This window comes from Puma concolor, chromosome B3, assembly GCF_028749965.1.
Source record: "Puma concolor isolate L17-30 chromosome B3, mPumCon1.1.hap2, whole genome shotgun sequence".
Classification (NCBI taxonomy): Eukaryota; Metazoa; Chordata; class Mammalia; order Carnivora; family Felidae; genus Puma; species Puma concolor.
This window is the reverse complement of record NC_141672.1, coordinates 76,775,306-76,790,547: the sequence shown is the minus strand read 5'-3', so window position 1 is coordinate 76,790,547 and position 15,242 is coordinate 76,775,306. Positions and strand designations below refer to the sequence as shown.

General features: G+C 42.1%; 2 protein-coding genes and 1 long non-coding RNA gene across 9 annotated transcripts in view; 1 reads left to right on the top strand and 2 right to left on the bottom strand.

The window, feature by feature from the left end:
* SUPT16H (SPT16 homolog, facilitates chromatin remodeling subunit) overlaps positions 1-9,659 on the bottom strand; it is a 40,663-nt gene extending 31,004 nt beyond the window's left edge. Inside the window, exon 1 of the mRNA XM_025918985.2 lies at positions 9,455-9,659. Within this exon, the coding sequence (XP_025774770.1) occupies positions 9,455-9,520 (66 nt within the window). The 5' untranslated portion in view covers positions 9,521-9,659. The remainder of the gene's footprint in view (positions 1-9,454) is intronic.
* Positions 9,660-9,739: 80 nt separating this feature from the next.
* On the top strand, positions 9,740-15,242 carry LOC147580112 (uncharacterized). Its single transcript, XR_015252540.1, has 2 exons — positions 9,740-10,650; positions 14,822-15,242. It is a non-coding gene; the product is annotated as an uncharacterized LOC147580112 (long non-coding RNA).
* The window catches only part of CHD8 (chromodomain helicase DNA binding protein 8), a 62,046-nt gene continuing 57,570 nt past the window's right edge, over positions 10,767-15,242 (bottom strand). For 6 of the 7 annotated variants that reach the window (XM_086710183.1, XM_025920053.2, XM_086710188.1 and 3 more), the window contains exons 36-38: positions 14,875-15,054; positions 14,360-14,476; positions 10,767-11,746 (exon numbers count right to left, since the gene is read on the bottom strand). In XM_086710183.1, the coding sequence (XP_086566309.1) occupies positions 11,180-11,746; positions 14,360-14,476; positions 14,875-15,054 (864 nt within the window). In that variant the 3' untranslated portion in view covers positions 10,767-11,179. The remainder of the gene's footprint in view (positions 11,747-14,359; positions 14,477-14,874; positions 15,055-15,242) is intronic. The other variant, XM_086710187.1, reaches the window with a different exon arrangement.

Genomic DNA, 15,242 nt, shown 5'->3' with positions numbered 1-15,242 from the left:
AAACAGCAAGCGTTGGCAAGGATGTGGAGAAAAGGAACCCTTGTGCACTGTTGATGGGAATGCAAACTGGTACAGCTACTGTGGAAAAGAGTAAGAAGGTTCCTCAAAAAGTTAAAAATAGGGGCGCCTGGGTGCCTCAGTCGGTTAAGCGTCCGACTTCGGCTCAGGTCATGATCTCGCAGTTCGTGGGTTCGAGTCCTGCATCGGCTCTGTGCTGACAGCTCAAAGCCTAGAGCCTGCTTCAGATTCTGTGTCTCCTTCTCTCTCTGTTCCTCCCCTGCTCATGCTCTGTCTCTCTCTCTCTCAAAAATAAATAAAGATTAAAAAAAATTTTTTTTTAATTTTAAGAAAAGTTAAAAATAGAACTACCCTCTGATCCAGTAATCACGCTACTGGGTATTTACACACCCAAAATACAAAAACACTAATCTGAAAGGATATATGTACCCTTATGTTTTATTGCAGCATTATTTACAATAACCCAATCATGGAAGCAGCCCAAGTGTCCACTGATACGTGAATGGATAAAGAAATGGCATATATATTTATATATATATATATACACACACACACACATATATACATATATATACATACACACATATATATACACACACACACACATATAATGGAATATTATTAAACCATAAAAAAGAATAAAATCTTGCCATTTGCAATGACATGGATGGAACTAAAGTATGATGCTAAGCATAGTAAGTCAGAGAAAGACGAACACCACATAATTTCACTAGTATGTGAATTGTAAGAAACAAAGTAAATGAACAAAGAAAAAAAAAGAGAAACAAACCAAGAAACAGACTCGTAACTATAGAGAATAATGGTTACCAGAGGGGAGGTGGGTGGGGAAGTGTGTTAAATAAGTGATGGGGATGAAGAGTACACTTATCATGATGAGCACTGAGTAACGTATAAAAGCACTATATTGTACACCCGAAACTAATATAACACTGTATGTTAACTATATTGAAATTAAAATAAAAGCTTAATAAAAAAATTTTTAAAAAAGAACGTATCTGTTCAATGCTAGTCCTTAACACCTGGTAGAATTTAATAATGCTGTTGTGCTTATATGATCTTTACTTTTTAATTTTGGAAAGTGACACAATTTTCCATTTATAGTGATGTAAAGGATCCTTTCTGAATATAGTTAGATTTAAAGAATTCAACAGGATTCTGGAAGATAAAAGAGGACATGAGTGGGAAACAACTAAGCAGAGCTATGGTAGCTGCACCCCAAGTGCCTGACAAGCTTTCTCAATGGTAAGGTATACAGATCTCAAAGAGCCCCAGGGGGCTAAACTCTGGAGGCACCAAGTATCAGCGAAAGGGAACGGAGTATATTGCACTTGGGTGAGTTCAGGGCTAAAAACGGAAGGTCTGGTCAGTAAGCTTAAGAGAGGGACTCCCCTGCCTCTTGCCCCCCCAGTTCTTGAAAGTCCTGAGACAACACCTAATCCTTTAGCAAAAAGACTTTTTATTTAATCTCTGGAAAAATGAGCTCAAAAAGGCTCTAGCTTCAGATGTTAGGCACAGCAGAAGCAAGTACTAATTTTTAGAAAGTTAAAGTTTGTATTTTGAGTGACCATCAGGAACGAAATGAAGAGGATTTTTCTTTGCATGTCCTCACTGAATTCAGAGAAAACTCTTCACATACTGACATTTGGGGGTCCTCCATGGAATAAGTGAGCCTATTCACTCTACAGTTACCCCTATTCTTTGAGAGGCCCCATTCATGCAGAGCTGCCAACCAGTGTCTTATTATTTTATTCTTAATGCGGATGGGTAGCCAAGTCTTACTTTGGTGTCTGTGAGGTCTCCAATATGTAAGAGGAATCAAGGAAACTCAGAGGAAACACACAACACAGAGAACAGAAGATAAAAATTAAATAAAAACACCTCCTATAAAATATAGTATATCCATGAAACAACAAGAGTGTAGAGGTTAAGAAGAAATTAAAAATAGCTGAAAATTTTAAAAATCTGTAAGTGGGAAAATAAAGTTAAGAAGCAGTATTGGAAATAGAGGAGAAAGATAGGAAACAAAACTGAAAGATAACCAACAAACTTAAGTCAAGCGGTCTAAAGCTCTGGAAGGGGAATATCAGGGGCAACAAAAAAGATCACTGAGGAAATGGAGGGAAAAAACTAATCAAACAGTGAATGATTCTAACACTGAAGGGCACTGAGCCTGGAGACTGAACAGACCCTTCCCCCGCCCCCCCTGACTTCCCAATTCAATGCATGGAAGAAAAAAAAAAAGGCTCATATGAAGGCAGTGAGATTTCAAAACACAAGGGATAAAGAGAGGATTTGAAATGTTTCAGAGAGAACAGGCCATATATACTGAATCAGGAAAGAGACACATTTGCCTTCTGAAAATACTGCAAGTTTGAAGACTACCGAATGACTGCTTAGATTCTGAGCTGAATTCTGAGAGATTTTAAACCTTGAATTTTAATCACACTTAACTATATTATTAACCAAAAGTGAAGACAGAATAAAACTTAAGACACACAACCGCTTAAGAAGCATATATTCTCTATATCCTTTAAAAAGCTCTTAGAGAAAATGCTCTTACAAGAAAAAAAAAATCAACACAAAGGTTGTAGGATATAGGGGACCCAATATTGGAAAGTCCCAAGTTCAGTAGGCCTGGAGAACAACCTGTACAGATAGAACAATATAATGTAAGGTTGGGGGAGGGGAATGGTGGTGAAGCTAAAAAAACAACACAGAATTGGGGCGCCTGGGTGGCTCTGTCAAGCATCTGGACTCTTGATTTTAGCTCAGGTCATGATCCCACGGTTCATGGGATGGAGCCCCACACTGGGCACTGACAGCGTGGTGCCTGCTTGGCATTCTGTCTATCTCTCTCAAAATAAATAAACTTAAAAAAAAAAAAAACCCCAACACAGAATTAATAAATTATCTGACAAGTGTGAAAAATTTAAGTGTATTTATTTGGAGAGAGAACACGAGTGGGGGAGGGGCAGAGACAGAGAAGGAGACAGAGAATTCTAAGCAGACTCCATGCTGTCAGTGCAGAGCCTGATGCAGGGCTCGATCCCACAAACAGTGAGATCATGATCTGAGCTGAAATTAAGAGTCAGATGCTCAACCAAATGAGACACCCAGATGCCCCAAGTGTGACAATTTTAAAATAAAAGATTGAGAAGATTATGACAGACCTGAAGGAAATAATTAGGGCTAGGAGCATTTAAAAAAAGAGAGAAATTTAGGCAATCACTAGTGTCAGGAAAAATGAATTGTAGAGAATAGGAGAGGTAATTGTACTTTATTACTTCACCGAGCAGTGAAAGTTATCTACATGAGCATAAAAATGTAAACTTACTACTGATTTTAAAATACTTTTTTTTTTTTAAATGTTTATTTTTGAGGGGCGCCTGGGTGGCGCAGTCGGTTAAGCGTCCGACTTCAGCCAGGTCACGATCTCGCACTCCGTGAGTTCGAGCCCCGCGTCGGGCTCTGGGCTGATGGCTCAGAGCCTGGAGCCTGTTTCCGATTCTGTGTCTCCCTCTCTCTCTGCCCCTCCCCCGTTCATGCTCTGTCTCTCTCTGTCCCAAAAAATAAACGTTGAAAAAAAAAAAATTTAAAAATAAAAAAAATAAAATGTTTATTTTTGAGACAGAGAGAGACAGAGCATGAACAGGGGAGGAGCAGAGAGAGAGAGGGAGACACAGAATCCAAAGCAGGCTCCAGGCTCTGAGCTGTCAGCACAGAGCCTGACACGGGGCTCGAACTCACGGACCATGAGATCATGACCTGAGCCGAAGTCAGATGCTTAACCGACTGAGCCACCCAGGGGCCCCAACTTACTACTGATTTTAATAAAAATTGTGAAAAAAAAAAACTTATCAAGAGGGGTGGATATGTGATAAATCAAGTATAATAAAATGTCAATTATTAATGTACGTGGTGGGTACACAGGTGTTCACTGTAAAAATCTTTCACTTTTCTCTCTGTTTGAAGTTTTCCATAACAATGTGTCAGGGAGAAATTTATTTATTTATTTTTAATGTTTATTTATTTTTGAGACAGAGAGAGACAGAACATGAACGGGGGAGGGTCAGAGAGAGGGAGACACAGAATCTGAAACAGGCTCCAGGCTCTGAGCTGTCAGCACAGAGCCCGACGCGGGGCTCGAACCCACGGACCGCGAGATCACGACCTGAGCTGAAGATGGCCGCTTAACCGACTGAGCAACCCAGGCGCCCCAGAGAAATTTATTTTTTTAAATTTTTTAATGTTTATTTATTGTTGAGAGAGAGGGAGAGAAACAAAGTGTGACTGGGGGAGGGGCAGAGAGAGAAGGAGACACAGAATCAATCCAAAGCAGGCTCCAGGTTCTGAGCTATCACCACAGAGCCCGACGCGCATGGCTTGAGCTCATGAGAGGTCACGAGATCGTGACCTGAGCCCATTAACCAACTGAGCTACCCAGGCAACCCTGTCAAGGAAAGATTTAAAAAGTATCAGGAGGTAAGGAAGCTGGAATGAAGTGTGACAGAATACAAAAGTTAAATTTAAATCCTAAACTACCAAAACAACAGTTAATATCTAAGACTGACAAATCAAGAAGTAACAATGTATAGACAGCATTTCAAAATATGAAGCAGAAGAACTAAAAGTAACTGCTTCTGAGGCAGTTGACTGGTTTTTAAGGTTTTCAGAACTACCTGTTTTTTAAAAACCTATGTCATTACTTAATTAAAAATAACACTTAAAGCACAAAGTACATACAGATAACAATGAATAAGCAGAAACTGTGAAGGTGGTATCAGAATAACAAAAGTTGGGGAAATACCATGACAGAGGAACAACTATCTCCCTTTGAACCAAATGGGTATTGCACTAAAAAGAGGAAACATTTTTGAAGTACCGGCTTATAGCCGGGATATAATTTGTCATTCATACCAAGACAATCTGGAGAATAAAAAGGTGTGCCATTAATAATTACATAGAGACAACAGGTGAATAGTACCAGGAAAGGAAGAACTTATGGTCACCTATATGTAGCCTGGACAGAAGTCTCTTCGAACCAAGCAAGGATGCATGAAAGCTCAGAAACTGTCACCATCGTTCACTGAGTGGCTACTACATGCCAGGCACGAGAATTGGTAACCAGGGATAAAAATGTAAGAAAGTTAGTAACGGGAGTAGACTATAAAAGTTGAGCATGCAAGAATAAATGTACCCCAACCTGCTCAGGCATTTACTTCCATCTAGCCTCCTCTTCTTGAAGTCAAGGGACCCATACATTACTTAAACCTTTATCTACCTCACTCAAGATAAAAGAGCCATTAAGAATGGAAATGGGTAGAAATAACCTAATATCTTGATGAAAGAAGCATGGGAATTGCCTGTATTTTAAAGAACCTTCCTAAGCCATAAAAGGTAACTGTCTACTTTTGGAGAGCAATCCAGAACAAGACACTCGTCCGCAACACAAAAATCAGCAGTCAGAAAGCACCAATTGAGCGAGGCACGGACACTATAGCATATAGTTTTCTCCATGGACACAAACTTTCTTTTTTAGAGTTAGAGCCACCCACCATTTCCATCTTGACCCGTGGCATACAGACATGTGACTGAACGTACTGGACTGGCTTGCCTTTTGAAAATGGTGGCAAATTCTGACATTTTACATAATTCTTTTGGGATAAAAGGCAGATGACTAAAGTCAAGGTTCACTCATAGCAGGATGCCCTAAGAGGTAGTGTTCTAGGTGTGCCTGGATATTGTTTCCCTCGGTTCTCAAAGCAGCTGAACTGCAGAATGGAGACTAACCTCCTTCACCTCTTACCCCATGCAGTACTAATCATAGTACCTGGTTAAAAATGATCACAATCCTGAAAAGGCTGGGAGCCCTAAATAAGGACCCAGTTAAGTATAAGAGGAGAGGAGAAGCCCAGAGCCCACTCTCACGATCCACTGCCACTACCCGGAGTTTTCTAACACAGAAATAGACAAGGGCTGCAAACGCTTGCTGCTCACGGAAGTTCTGATCTAAAATAGAAGAGGCAGGACTGGACTAGACTCCAACATCTACAGTCACAAAACAGTAATAAGTTCTAGTTGTCACGAAGATCTCCTGTTTGATTTTTGACTGAGCCGATTTTCTCATCTTTAAAATGACACTATATACTTACTAATGTTTTGGAAATTTCTACTCAAACAGAAGTGTGTGATGTTGCTGTTTTTAGACATAAATTAATGAAAACTGTAATAAAAAAATATGTTATTTGCAGTAGCCTCACAATACGTATTTAACCCAAACTCAATTTGCAGATGAGATTAGGAGTCACATTAGCTCCTGTTCTTATTAAAAATAACAGAACAAAACATGGGGAGCCTGGGTGGGTCAGTCAGTGGAGTGTTGGACTCTTGGTTTCAGCTTAAGTCATGATCCCAGGTCGTGAGACTGAGCCCCACGTTAGCTCAGTGCAGAGCCTGCCTGGGATTCTCTCTCCCTCTGACCCTCTCCCCCGCTCATGCTCTCTCTCTAAAAAACAAAACAAGGTTAGTAGCTTTTTGGTTCTCCACTAATCTCTATGGCTGAAGAGAGCTGGAGCTACCACACACAATCACACAGTTCTGAAAAGCTTAGGCTTGCAGGTATTTAAAACAAAAAAGTGGATGTGGCAACTAACAAATTTTCTAGTTTGTGAATTTTTTTCATAATGGATATTTCTTTGAAGATGGGTATGGACAATACAAGACTTGGGATCTGTATAGTTCAAGCTATTCCTGCATCTCAAGGCTAGTTTTCTTATTAAAAAAGGAAAAAGTGTAAAAAATACATGAGCACGCACCTATATACTTCACTATCTTTCTGCTACAGCTAAGAGAATAAGCAACCAGAATTTACCCGACAACCATGATCTTTGTTTAAGCAGGTCAGAATGAAGTCCTGTAACCTGGAAAGACTATGATGCAGAAAGGAATTCTACAGGTGGGTTCTGGACATAATTATTAAAATTCACAGTTATAAGAAAATAGAAAGTTTATTCAAATAAGATTTTCAAAATAATTAGCCACAAATTTTGCTAATGAGTACATTTTCATATGGACTTGACACATAACTTTATACAATACCAGTTCTTCTTAACATTTAACATACCTCTTCAAATGACGTAAGTAGAAGGGCCAGGATAAACCTTAATGGTTTCTGGGCGCCTGGGTGGCTCAGTCCTTAAGCATCTGACTTCGGCTCAGGTCATGATCTCATGGTTCGTGAGTTCAAGTCCCACATCATGAGCTCGAGCCCTGCTTTGGGTGGACCTGTGCCCCACTTTTCTCTCTCTCCCTCTCTCTGCCCCTTGCTCACTTGCGCCCTCTCCCTCTGTCTCCCTCTCAAAAATATTGATTTTTGAGGGACAAAAAACAAGGGCCTATAATTTAACTTTCCTTGATTTAAACACTGCTACTTAGTATTATTAAGTTTGCCAATCTGTCTTTAGGCCTCCAGTTTTTCCCAGTCTCATGCTTTGCATTTATCAATCACGTAATGGAACACTGACTAAATGAATCTTAGCTTTTGTGAATGGTCTAGAGAAGATGAAGAATAACCTGATAAACTCTTAATTACTGGGACTAGGAACAATCTACACATCTAAGCTGTATAATTTCAGGGTATATGAGTGGAAGAGAGAGTTTCTGATTTATTTATATTTATTATATACTGCACCCTTGTAAATCAATCTTTGGAAAATACGGCAACTTTCAGAAAGTTTTTTTTCCTTTTTAAAAACACATTTTTATTTTTTTTCACAGCATGCTTTTTTAATGTTTATTTTTGACAGCAGCGGGGGAGGGGCAGAGAGAGAGGGGAACAGAGATCCAAAGCAGGATCTGTGCTGAGAGCAGAGAGCCTGGTGTGGGGCTCCAACTCAAGAACTATGAGATTACCACCTGAGCCAAAGTCGAATGCTCAACTTTTTTTTACTGGAGAGGGGGAGGGAGAGGGAGAGGGAGAGAGCCCACGAGCACCAGAGAGGGAGTGAGCTTGAGCGCATGTGTGTGAGCAAGCAGGAGGGGAGACAGACAAAGGTAGTGAGAGACTCTTAAGCAGGCTCCAAGCTCAGGGAGGAAGAGCCTGTCACAACCCTGGGATCTTGACTTGAGCTGAAATCAAGAGTTCAATGCTCAACGGACTGAGCCACCCAGGTGCCCCAGAAAGTTTTTGTAACATGGATTATTTAAAAATGTAACAGTGAAAGAAACTGTGAAAACATTTGATAGAAATTAACCAATACAAAATCTTAAAAACAAAACTATGTTCAGCATTTTTCTAGGATTAAGTCCTTATTTTCATAAAAATGCAACAAAGAATCCGTTTTACTTTCAATTATCTAACGCATTTATCTTCAAAGAATTAAAGACACATGAACCTTTAATATGAGTGGCAGGAAACTGACCAAGTTTAATAGCTTGGTTTTTAGTGGAGGGTCTCTTTGAACGGCAATTTACATGCTGAAAATCAGAACTGATCACTTTCGTCAGGACATTTTTCAGGTTTTAAAAAGTCTTTATTAGTTTTAGCTTCCCTGGATGACAGAGTTCAGAGGCCAGACTTAAGCTCGACAGCTCAGCCTGCACCACAGGACGCAATCAAATGTATGAATTGATAAATTACTTTCATAAAAATAAATTTCAATCGTGGACGTTTCTCAAGCGGCAAAATTACCCAACCTTTAAAACACTGGAGACTGCAACAGCGCTTTTTCTCAACACGTGCCCCGGATACTCTACCAAAGAGGAAAACTAGTGAGGTTTTAAGCATCACATCGTTTTTGCATTACTAATGCTTGCAGGTTTTCGGCATTAGGGTTTCTGTGTTACCCACAGCAGGGCCTAGAACATGAGACGGCTGCGCGTGAGCGGTTTTTTTTTTTTTTTTTTTTTTTTGAACTCTAGCAAAAGCCCCGCAAACGATAAACACGAAAAGCCGGATTCACATCTTGCTAGCCCCTCCATCCACCCTTTACGAAGAAGGTTGCCAATTCTGGCGGGACCTGGGGCGGAATACTCGGATTCTGGAAGGACAGAGCGAGTGCGTGGGTGTGTATGAACACTGCAGGAGGGGGGCAGCAAGACGTGATCACAGAGTGGGAGGGAAGGATGATGCCTCTTCCAGGGCGGGAAGGAATTGTGAGAGGAGGCTGTTATGCATGACGGGGGCCAGCACGCGGGGAAGATGGTGGTGGATGCAGGGCAGGGTGATTGCGGGGGATTCCCTGTTCCGGGGCGGCGCTGGGGGCGGCCTGCGGTGAATGGTCCTGCAGCAACTAAAGGGGCGCGACACTGAACCCGGGAATTCCCGACGGAAAGAGAAAAAAGGGCGCCGAGAAATGGGGTTATTATGGGATGGCAGAGGGGGGCTCCCCAGGGAAAATTACGGGATCTATCTCACCCGCCAATTGCTGTACAGTCTCTTCACTCGTCGGTAATAAGCGTCTTTGTCCAGAGTCACAGCCATAGCCACAGACGCCGCTCCTGCTTGGGTTCCGAGAATCACGCGAGGTCCCGGATCCGCCACCCGCTCTCGGCCCCGGAATCCCGCACTCTCCCAGTGACCCGGAAGTATCGACCTCAAAGATGCCCTTTCCGCTTCCGGGTCCCGACAGCGCTTGGAATTTTTTTTTTTTTCTTTTAATCCTCTCTCCGGAGGTTAGCGGAAGGAGAGGAAGAAAGACAGTGGAAAATCAACAAAATGTGCAACACAAAAAGAGTCTAGATTTTCGCGGGGTTTTGTTGTCAACTTAGCAACAGCCGCACGCGAAGCGACGTCATCACGTGACGCTCCGCCCCGCCCTCACTCTCAGCCCGGCTGCGGTTTGCAGGAGCTCCAACTTCTGGCGGAGGCGGCAGCGGCGGGGCACCGCGAAGGAAGCGGGAGGCCTGCCGAGCCTGCCCCGCCCCACACGTGCCCCGCCCCACACGAGCTGCCGCGCGCCGCTGCAATGGCCCCACCCACCGACAAACGCCGGGGAAGCGGAAAGAGCGGGAGCTGGCGTGGGACGGGAGAAGGAAGGCTGGGTGCGTTCCCCTCCTAGAAAGGGTGGGGAAGCAAAACCCTTTGCAGCTCCTGGTCTAGAAGGATCCTTCGTGGTGGGACGCTGGGTCTGAGGTTCCGGGCACACACAGAGAACAAACCGAGGAGAAAAAAACGCACCCTACCAATAAATTATGGTGAAAGGACCTTGCCTTAGAAAAGGAAATGCCCAGGCTTCATCTGAGCCCTGGGATGGGGGGGAAGAGTTGTAGGAAACAAATGGCTTGAGGGGCTTAACACAACACAGTCTCCGCCCCCCCCAACCGGGCTCAAGTCTTGACAACGTTCCTTCCGGTCAGCCTGTCCCCTTGCCACAGTCCATGAAGTGACACCATTCTTAAGGCTTCTCAAAAGCACCGTTATTTCAGTTAATTCCAGGTAAAATGTACATGGTTCCTTGGCAACATTCTTCATTTTTTTTAAGAACTTGCGAGTTTGAATCTGAACATTTGCCTACTATTTACATTAAATAATTGCCTTGCCTTTAGCAAGCTGGACTACACTTAACATATGCCCTTTGGTGGAGTGGAGACGACTTGTCTGTCCTGTCCAAGGTAACTTTGTATGAGAGATAATGAACTTTGGAAATGGTACTGAAATTACCCATCATGAATTCAAAATTAACCTTTATATTGGGTTTGAGCAAATATAGAACAAAGGAAGAGTGGAAAAGGATTAACTTAAATTTATTAATGCCAAGGGGAAGGAAGGTAACAGTTCCTGACCCTCCAGCTGTATCCACAGTTCGGCCAGGAACAGGCTCTGCCAGAGGCTAGGGCCAGCGCTACATAGTCTGTGGTTAATGGAGGGGTTTAGGGAGGGGTGAGCACATCAGCTGCTCTAGTCTCCTTTCCTTCCCCAGAAATGAGGAAGTGGTCATGTATTTTTTTAGGAGTTCCCCCTGCCCACCCAATCCTCTCAATTTTGGAAGCAATCAGGTACAAGTTTTCTTTTTCCTTTTCACCTCCTGGAGTCCTGGGTTTCCCCACATCTCCCCTGCCCCTCCCACTTTTCCATAGTCCAAGGGCCAGAGTAATTGAAAATAACAGCAGCCACCCAAGCAATGGGGACCATGCTGGGGCTTCAGTCATCAGCATCATCGCTCGAGTCTGAGTTGGCTGGCATCATAGGATCATCAATGAGTGAGAAGTCCCTTTCTGAGCTATCATAGCCCTGAGATAAATCATCATCATCATCTTCATCCTCATCGTCCTCATCTTCCTCAGGCTGCAGTGGTGGCAACCTCAAGGCAGTACCAGAGGTGGTAGTGGCTGGTGAAGAAGGGAAGCCAGTGGCTCTCAGGCCTGGATGGTGATGGTGGTGATGGTGGGGGTGGGGGTGGTGGTGGTGGTGATGAAGCATGGTGCTGGAGTCTACATGAGGGGATGATGCTGCACCACCCATCACAAACGGCATAAAAGGCAAAGATGCAGAAGCGGCACTGCTATGACCCAGAGATGACACAGACTGCAGGCCACTACTGCTGTGTTGGAAGGTATTATGCAGAGACAGGGACCCAGTGCCTCCACCCTGCATCAGGGCCATCATCTTAGAAAGGTCTGGTCGCATCCTACGGGCCCGCTTCTTGCTGCTGTCTGGTGCAATAGGCCCTGGCAAAACCCGGTTGAACACAGTTTCAGCATGGTGACCCTAGGAGGAAGGAAAAGAAGATGGTAAACAAGAAAGTCAAAAAGCAAAATAGAAGCCAACAGAGCCCCAGCTTGCAAATTCTTTTTCACTGACTCTATCTTTAGGAGCAGCAAAACAAGCACATTCAGATAAGGCTTGATGGTAATAAGGAGGAGGAAATGCTGGATGTAGCTGCTGGAAGCACTGCGACGCCCAAGCTAAGATCAAGGAATTGATACTGATACTCATGTGAACCAGAGTTTTCTTTTTTCCGTGACTACATTGTATCTTTAGTCCCTCCGCCCATTTCTTACCTTTAAGAAATTAAAGGGGCCTGAGTAAGCCAATGAGTGAATCAGTATTTGCACAGTATACTTTACTGATGGCAGGTTGTTCACATGAAATTTATCATGTGAAGTGCAGAACGACTATATTGGTATTCACAAAATTATCACTCATTAGAATATCAGAGTGTGGTAAACTAAAGACAGGTCAGGTTAAGACTCCTGGATGTTTAGAACAACAAAAAGACTGTGGGTAGCTCCTCGTGAAATTTAAGTTTTGTTCACACTGATAAAAAGAACCTATCTGCTGAATTTTAAGTCACTTCTTCTAGATGTTCTGACTGTAAATTTTAATTAAGTATACCGAAGCTGGAACTACTGCCTCTGCTTTGCTAGACCTAAGTACAATAGTGGGTAACCTAGAATTAAACTCAGACAATTGGTGCCTATATCTCTGCACTCTATTTACCAATCTAACACATGACACGGGAATATACCTTTCTGATTTGGAGAGACAAACCTCTCAATACTCCGTATTTGTATAGACTTTTAAAATAACTATAATAGCACCTAAACTCCCACAGTTACAAGTAATAATGCAGTGCTAGATATACGATCAATTCTGTCTACATCAAAAATTCTGCACTAGTCATATTATGATTTTCTGTGACTCCCTAGGATCTTTTGTTTCAACTGACTATAAAGAAATAACAAAATACTTGAGGTGAAAATAGGTAATACTGGGGAAAAGCCTTTTTTATGAAGCTGCTCTGTAATGTGAAATTCAAGACAGAGAAGGATCCAGCCTTCAGCCATCAGTCTCACATATCAACCACTGTGCTTATTATCACACTTTTGGTCCTATGGAGAATAAGAGGAAAAATTAAACTATTCTTTTATGGCCAACAATCCTTATATGAAACCACTTTTACCAATAAAAAAAAAAAATAAGCTTCATAAATGCCCCTCACAAATTACTATAATGTGCAAAATAATGATCTCAATTTGTTAAATGCAAAAGATAATGTTTATTTGGAAACTGACTTTGCTAAAAGATACATTGTATTTTTATATACATATTACATATATATGTAAAGATGTACATGAAAGAGGGGATGATTAGATAAAGGGAGTATATACAAGTACTTATCACTTTAAGTGCTTCCCAAACAAACCATGATTTAATATGTTTAAAAAATATAATTACTGCCCAAAGTAAGGCTAACATAGCAAAGAGAAACTTTTACAGTTATATTTTGGTAGAAAGGATTATCAGCACTTAATCTACCAAAAGGCCTATAACTGGGGTAGTAAAAGCATAAGTACATTTGAAAATAATGGAATAACCAATGTTGTTTTAAACTATAAAACATGTTTTCCTTTCCTTTTTCCATTACTGGCATTATTATCAGTGATTCTCAAACTCCTCCATGTTGGGAAACGCTATGACTATTTTCCTTAGTAGCCCCCAAGTCCCTTCTAAAATAAACAGGATCCTGGGGCACCTGGGTGGCTCAGTCGGTTAAGCGGCTGACTTCGGCTCAGGTCATGATCTCACAATCTGTGAGTTCGAGCCCCGCGTCAGGCTCTGTGCTGACAGCTCAGAGCCTGGAGCCTGTTTCAGATTCTGTGTCTCCCTCTCTCTGACCCTCCCCCGTTCATGCTCTGTCTCAAAAATAAATAAACATTAAAAAAAAAAAAATTTGGGGGGCGCCTGGGTGGCGCAGTCGGTTAAGCGTCCGACTGCAACCAGGTCACGATCTCACGGTCCGTGAGTTCGAGCCCCGCGTCGGGCTCTGGGCTGATGGCTCAGAGCCTGGAGCCTGTTTCCGATTCTGTGTCTCCCTCTCTCTCTGCCCCTCGCCCGTTCATGCTCTGTCTCTCTCTGTCCCAAAAATAAATAAACGTTGAAAAAAAAAAAAATTTTTTTTAAAAAAAAAAAATTTTTTTAAATAAATAAATAAACAGGATCCTAAAACTTTTAAGAGATTATCTGCTCCAATACCCTCAACTTTTCAGGATGTGCAAACTGAAAGGTTAAAGATTTGCCAAAACTCCCTAGTCAATCAGTAGAAGAGCAGAAGGCCTTGAATGTTCCAACACATCTTACTAATTCTTGTGTTTTAATATGCTTGATGTGCTAGTTACTTTTTAGAACTTTATGCTCTTGTAGAGATGACAATGCTAAAGGACTGTATTAATACCAATAAAATTACTCTGGTTTTCTGATTGGTGGACTGAAGATAAATTTTTTTCATACACTGTTAAAAAGGTAAGTAACATAACATCAAATAATTTCTCAGTCACATCTAGTGTGGGAACAGAGTGGTAACGCCTCAGTCTCACTCACCTTTTTCCCGTTCCTAGAGTTAGCTGTCTGGACAGGTTCCACTCCCAAACAGTTCAATTCCGCCTTATTATTTTTTTTACATCTCTGCCACTTCTGTTTTCTGCGATCCTCCATATACTGAAATAGAAAAGGATCAGTCATCCTAGAGGAATAAAAATCTTCTCTGGAGTGATTATTAAGGTACTAGTGTCTAGTTTGACAATACATGCTTATTGCATGGCTAAGTAAAGGATTAGTCCTGGTGGGAAACTGCCATTAAGCTGATCTCTCCCCCCAAAATCAGGTGATCAGATAATAGTTCAACAGTAAATAACTGCCTAGTATTTAGTTTAGTAAGTGCTTTAACTTATTTTATTTTGATCCTTACAACTCTGTGAGTTGGGAAGACTGGGTATTATTATTCTGATTTGGCAGATACAGAAATGATGACATAATACGGCATGCTTCCTCCCTCTCACACAGCTTAAATACCAAGGGAATGACTTTAAATCTTGCTGGATGGAACTGCCACTCACCGCTAGAAATCGGGGATCAACAGCGAACTCTGGATGACCCTGTAACCACATCTCCAGTTCAGCCCGGCGAGGGGCATCCTCACCCACCAGCAAAGTACCATCCACCTTATTGATGACAGGGATCCGGGTCTCCAGGTCCACATCAAGGTGATTAGGCTCTTCCATGCACTCCACCTCCAGCTGCAAACCCAGAATCCACCCCCATGAGCACATACTCTTCTTTGGGGCAGGGAGGGAGGGGGAGTAGAGCCAATGGTAGCCATAAAATAATTCTAGTATCTTCTAGTCCCTTAATCCCAACTGCCTTCATCAATTAGTAGGAATAAAAAAAAAATCTAATCATCACATTAAAGACTTTTTCTATCACT